This window comes from Ranitomeya variabilis, chromosome 6 (assembly GCF_051348905.1).
Source record: "Ranitomeya variabilis isolate aRanVar5 chromosome 6, aRanVar5.hap1, whole genome shotgun sequence".
In the NCBI taxonomy this organism is placed as follows: domain Eukaryota; kingdom Metazoa; phylum Chordata; class Amphibia; order Anura; family Dendrobatidae; genus Ranitomeya; species Ranitomeya variabilis.
In genome coordinates, this window is record NC_135237.1 from 471,212,690 (window position 1) to 471,218,689 (window position 6,000).

Genomic DNA, 6,000 nt, shown 5'->3' on the forward strand with positions numbered 1-6,000 from the left:
GACCCCGCAGTATGCAAGGAGCTGGGCTGGAGAACTCCACAGTATGTAAGGAGCTGAGCTGGAGAACTCCACAGTATGTAAGGAGCTGAGCTGGAGAACCCCGCAGTATGTAAGGAGCTGGGCTGCAGGACCCCGCAGTATGTAAGGAGCTGGGCTGGAGAACCCCACAGTATGTAAGGAGCTGGGCTGCAGGACCCCGCAGTATGTAAGGAGCTGGGCTGGAGAACTCCACAGTATGTAAGGAGCTGGGCTGCAGAACCCCGCAGTATGTAAGGAGCTGGGCTGGAGAACTCCACAGTATGTAAGGAGCTGGGCTGCTGGACCCCGCAGTATGTAAGGAGCTGAGCTGCAGAACCCCGCAGTATGTAAGGAGCTGAGCTGCAGGACCCCGCAGTATGTAAGGAGCTGAGCTGCAGGACCCGGCAGTATGTAAGGAGCTGAGCTGCAGAACTCCGCAGTATGTAAGAAGCTGGGCTGGAGAACTCTACAGTATGTAAGGAGCTGAGCTGGAGAACCCTGCAGTATGTAAGGAGCTGAGCTGTAGAACCCCGCAGTATGTAAGGAGCTGAGGTAGAGAACCCCGCAGTATGTAAGGAGCTGGGCTGCAGAACCCCACATTATGTAAGGAGCTGAGCTGTAGAACCCCGCAGTATGTAAGGAGCTGAGCTGCAGAACCCCGCAGTATGTAAGGAGCTGGGCTGCAGAAAACCACGTTATGTAAGGAGCTGGGCTGCAGAACCCCACATTATGTAAGGAGCTGAGCTGTAGAACCCCGCAGTATGTAAGGAGCTGGGCTGCAGAACCCCGCAGTATGTAAGGAGCTGAGCTGTAGAACCCCGTAGTATGTAAGGAGCTGAGCTGCAGAACCCCGCAGTATGTAAGGAGCTGAGCTGTAGAACCCCGTAGTATGTAAGGAGCTGAGCTGCAGAACCCCGCAGTATGTAAGGAGCTGGGCTGCAGAACCCCACATTATGTAAGGAGCTGAGCTGTAGAACCCCGTAGTATGTAAGGAGCTGAGCTGTAGAACCCCACATTATGTAAGGAGCTGAGCTGTAGAACCCCGTAGTATGTAAGGAGCTGAGCTGTAGAACCCCACATTATGTAAGGAGCTGAGCTGTAGAACCCCGTAGTATGTAAGGAGCTGAGCTGTAGAACCCCGCAGTATGTAAGGAGCTGGGCTGCAGAACCCCGCAGTATGTAAGGAGCTGAGCTGTAGAACCCCGTAGTATGTAAGGAGCTGAGCTGCAGAACCCCGCAGTATGTAAGGAGCTGAGCTGTAGAACCCCGTAGTATGTAAGGAGCTGAGCTGCAGAACCCCGCAGTATGTAAGGAGCTGGGCTGCAGAACCCCACATTATGTAAGGAGCTGAGCTGTAGAACCCCGTAGTATGTAAGGAGCTGAGCTGTAGAACCCCACATTATGTAAGGAGCTGAGCTGTAGAACCCCGTAGTATGTAAGGAGCTGAGCTGTAGAACCCCACATTATGTAAGGAGCTGAGCTGTAGAACCCCGTAGTATGTAAGGAGCTGAGCTGTAGAACCCCGCAGTATGTAAGGAGCTGAGGTAGAGAACCCCGCAGTATGTAAGGAGCTGAGGTAGAGAACCCCGCAGTATGTAAGGAGCTGAGCTAGAGAACTCCGTAGTAGGTAAGGAGCTGAGCTGCTGTACTGTTCTGCTCCATTCGCTGTGTGCAGCCAGCTGCCCCTGGAGATATCATTTACCCCCCATGTTATCAGACTATCACAGATCTTATATTGGTGATCTTTTGTTTTACATCATCAATGGAAAAGTAGTGGGCAACCCCTTTAAAGGATAGTTACCTTCAGTAGGTGGAACTAAAGCAATTTTTTCCCTCATAGGGAGAACTAATTTGCAATCCATCCTCAATTTAATGTGCTATGTTCTATTTTTTATTATTTTTTATTTCTTAAGTTGGGCCCCCTTCTTTTTCCAGCTTTGTATTCTGCCTCCCCCCCCCCCCCCCCCTCCATCATAGCTGCTTTCTTGCAGTATTAATAAAGATGTGACAGGTGAAGCCCCCTGTTACAGCCATAGCACAATTATACAGCTGTCACCCATATTGGCTTGTAACTTCTAGGTCCCTTGGTGGCCTTCCTCACTAGTGTCCTCCTCGCAATCACACCTCTTAATCTTTTATCACAGTTGCTTTGATTTAATAGTAATCTTGATTCTTCCTGAAGGAGATTTAATTACTGGTATACTCCTTTCATTCCAGTACAAGAACAGTCACCAAGTATCAGATGGAAAAGTCACTTATAAGGAAGCCGCAAAGGAGTCGGAATGAATCTACAGAATGCGTCACTGAATGGAGAATGCCCAGAATTTCTTTAAAACTTTTTAAAGAAGATTTAAGAGGTTTAATTGTATTTGACCTAATAACACATATAATGTGATATTATAATGACTAATTATATTTTCAATAAAATAAGTAAAGAAGAAAAATGTAGGAATGTTTTAGAGATCTCTGTTATAGTCACTCCAGGCAAACTGAGCAGCTACACAGAGCTGCCCCTAAGGGCTTGTTCACACTGTAATGTTTGCTGGCGTCTCCGCATGGTTTCCCCTTGCCCCTCCATGCGGTGAAGCCAGCTTACTCACTGCAGCGGCGTGGTCCTCAGCATGCTCCTGCCTCTTGCCCCCTGCTTCTGTGCACGCCTAGAATGCTCGTATGCTGCCCTCCCAGGTATTTAAAGGGGCAGCGCACATATACTAAATGCCCTCAGTTTGTTCTTGAGCAGCATTTAGTATAATGTAGTACATCTGCAAGATGACTGCCTGCCAATAGTGTATAAAATACTTCCGCTGCCCTAGATGGCTGAGCAACCACTATAGTTGTGCAGCTGTATATTGCCAGGTCCCCTGTCCCGTAGTCTATTTATCCTGTGTCCCGTTAGTTCACTATATTCCTTGCTCCTGTGTCCGTACCCTGAAACTGCATCGACAGTACCTGAGACCAATGTGTATAACCTGTCTGAACCTGTCCCTGTGGTTGTCCTGTCTGCTATCCGGACACTGTACAGGCTGAACCTGTCCCTGTGGCCGTCATGTCTGCTATCCAGAAACTGCACAGTCTGAACCTGTCCCTGTGGCCGTCACGTCTGCTATCCGGAAACTGTACAGTCTGAACCTGTCCCTGTGGCCGTCACGTCTGCTATCCGGAAACTGTACAGTCTGAACCTGTCCCTGTGGCCGTCACGTCTGCTATCCTGAAACTGTACAGTCTGAACCTGTCCCTGTGTCCGTCACGTCTGCTATCCGGAAACTGCACAGTCTGAACCTGTCCCTGTGGCCGTCACGTCTGCTATCCAGAAACTGTACAGTCTGAACTTGTCCCTGTGGCCGTCACGTCTGCTATCCAGAAACTGCACAGTCTGAACTTGTCCCTGTGGCCGTCACGTCTGCTATCCAGAAACTGCACAGTCTGAACCTGTCCCTGTGCCCGTCACGTCTGCTATCCAGAAACTGCACAGTCTGAACTTGTCCCTGTGGCCGTCACGTCTGCTATCCAGAAACTGCACAGTCTGAACTTGTCCCTGTGCCCGTCACGTCTGCTATCCAGAAACTGCACAGTCTGAACTTGTCCCTGTGCCCGTCACGTCTGCTATCCGGAAACTGCACAGTCTGAACCTGTCCCTGTGGCCGTCACGTCTGCTATCCTGAAACTGTACAGTCTGAACCTGTCCCTGTGTCCGTCACGTCTGCTATCCGGAAACTGCACAGTCTGAACCTGTCCCTGTGGCCGTCACGTCTGCTATCCAGAAACTGTACAGTCTGAACTTGTCCCTGTGGCCGTCACGTCTGCTATCCAGAAACTGCACAGTCTGAACTTGTCCCTGTGGCCGTCACGTCTGCTATCCAGAAACTGCACAGTCTGAACCTGTCCCTGTGGCCGTCACGTCTGCTATCCAGAAACTGCACAGTCTGAACTTGTCCCTGTGGCCGTCACGTCTGCTATCCAGAAACTGCACAGTCTGAACTTGTCCCTGTGCCCGTCACGTCTGCTATCCAGAAACTGCACAGTCTGAACTTGTCCCTGTGCCCGTCACGTCTGCTATCCAGAAACTGGACAGTCTGAACCTGTCCCTGTGGCCGTCACGTCTGCTATCCTGAAACTGTACAGTCGGAACCTGTCCCTGTGGCCGTCACGTCTGCTATCCAGAAACTGCACAGTCTGAACTTGTCCCTGTGCCCATCACGTCTGCTATCCAGAAACTGCACAGTCTGAACTTGTCCCTGTGCCCGTCACGTCTGCTATCCAGAAACTGCACAGTCTGAACTTGTCCCTGTGCCCGTCACATCTGCTATCCAGAGACTGCACAGTCTGAACCTGTTTCCAGCGCATCCGCTGCCCCATTGTGAGGTGCGGGGAGGCAGGGGCGGAGTTCCAGCCGCGCATGCGCGGTCGGAAAAGACGGGTACGACGCACCAAAAAACGTTACAAGCAACGTTTTTTGGTGGCGACGGTCCGACGCACGACGGTTGCGACGTGTGGCAATGCGTCGCACTGCGTCTCTAATGCAAGTCAATGGAGAAAAAACGCATCCTGCAAGCACTTTTGCAGGATGCGTTTTTTCTACAAAAGACGCATAGCGACGTGCAGTGCACGACGCTAGTGTGAAAGTAGCCTAAGATAGTGCAATGGCGCCCACACCACACTGTAGCTTACCCTGAATTTCCTGAGAATCGCTAGAGAAGCAGTTCCCTAAGGAATAAAAGAATAACACACAAAGCAACTGCAACATGTCTGTATAGCGCTGCGGAATAAGATAGCCCTATATAAGCAAAGCATAATAATAATGACAAAAGGAAATCAAACAAATGAGCCTCTTTTTATCAAAAATCTGCAAAGTCTTTTTTTAAGTTTTTTTTTTTTTTTTACGGTATTTTTAACTACATTTTTTAGCTGTGTTTTGTGTACCCAGATGTAATAGTGTATACTGCAACTACGCCATTTTTTCCAATTTCATAGATAAATAAAAATCAAAGAGAAACTCAAAAGGACTCTAAAGTTGCATGTTTTTGGTTCTGTAATTGACGTCTATAGCTCTTTCAGGTGCATGTCTGAACTTTTTCAGGGGCTCAAATGGCACTACAGATGGAACCGTGAATGTGTGGCAAAAATGTGGTGTAATCCGGGCCTAACCCTGAGGGCCCCATTCAGCATTTACATTTTTAAGTAACTTTCTTTTTTTATCTTGTGGTATTTGCTAACATTTATTGCGCCAAATTATCAAAATTCTACATCATGAATTTTGTGAACATTCAACAATGGTAATTCTTTTCTGGTCTTTAATTATTTTTGCAATTTTTAGAGTAAAAAGTTTAATTTTTTTTTTTCAAATGTCACAAAAATTGCAAAAAATGACCGCCTTACATAAAATCTGGACATTTGCGACAAATTTTGCGATTTGTTGTACAGTTGCACATGATGGATCGTGCGATATAATCTGTGAACCACTCTCTGTAAACCACTCCTATCATGTGAACAAAAACAGAACAAGCAGGCAAACACATGAAAAAATAGGCTTAAAAAGAGGCACAAATGAAAAGATGGCAAAAACAGGGACAAATGCAATATTGGATATGACCCTTTTGTATTTGCTTCTGCACCTGTGGGAAACTTTTAACCTGTTATGGAGTTGGGATAGGTATTCTAGGAAAGCGTAATAATAGCTTGTGTTTCCAAGCCTTAATGTTTATCTAGGTACAGGTTTGCATTTGTACTTGTGACTATGTATGGTCCTGTAGGTCAACACGATCCACATGGATTTTTAAAAGAATACCCTAATGTTAGACATTAAGGTAAATCAGGGTCAAGTATGTTGGATTTTAACATGACCTGATGAATTAAAATGAACTGGAAAATTTGTATTGATTCCGAATAAAATATGTTCTGATTGTTATCCAAGTGACAATTATTGACAAACACAATCTAACTCAATCTACAACGATAACATTCGTTCAAATTCTACCGCTCATG

General features: G+C 47.2%; 1 protein-coding gene and 1 long non-coding RNA gene across 2 annotated transcripts in view; one reads left to right on the forward strand and one right to left on the reverse strand.

Moving 5' to 3' along the window:
- LACTB2 (lactamase beta 2) overlaps positions 1-2,466 on the forward strand; it is a 30,511-nt gene extending 28,045 nt beyond the window's left edge. Inside the window, exon 7 of the mRNA XM_077270621.1 lies at positions 2,236-2,466. Coding sequence (XP_077126736.1) covers positions 2,236-2,279 — 44 coding nt within the window. The 3' untranslated portion in view covers positions 2,280-2,466. The remainder of the gene's footprint in view (positions 1-2,235) is intronic.
- Positions 2,467-2,887: 421 nt separating this feature from the next.
- LOC143782775 (uncharacterized) lies at positions 2,888-3,400 on the reverse strand. Its single transcript, XR_013217045.1, has 3 exons — positions 3,298-3,400; positions 3,048-3,247; positions 2,888-2,997 (listed from the first exon to the last, which is right to left on the reverse strand). It is a non-coding gene; the product is annotated as an uncharacterized LOC143782775 (long non-coding RNA).
- Positions 3,401-6,000: the final 2,600 nt, after the last annotated feature.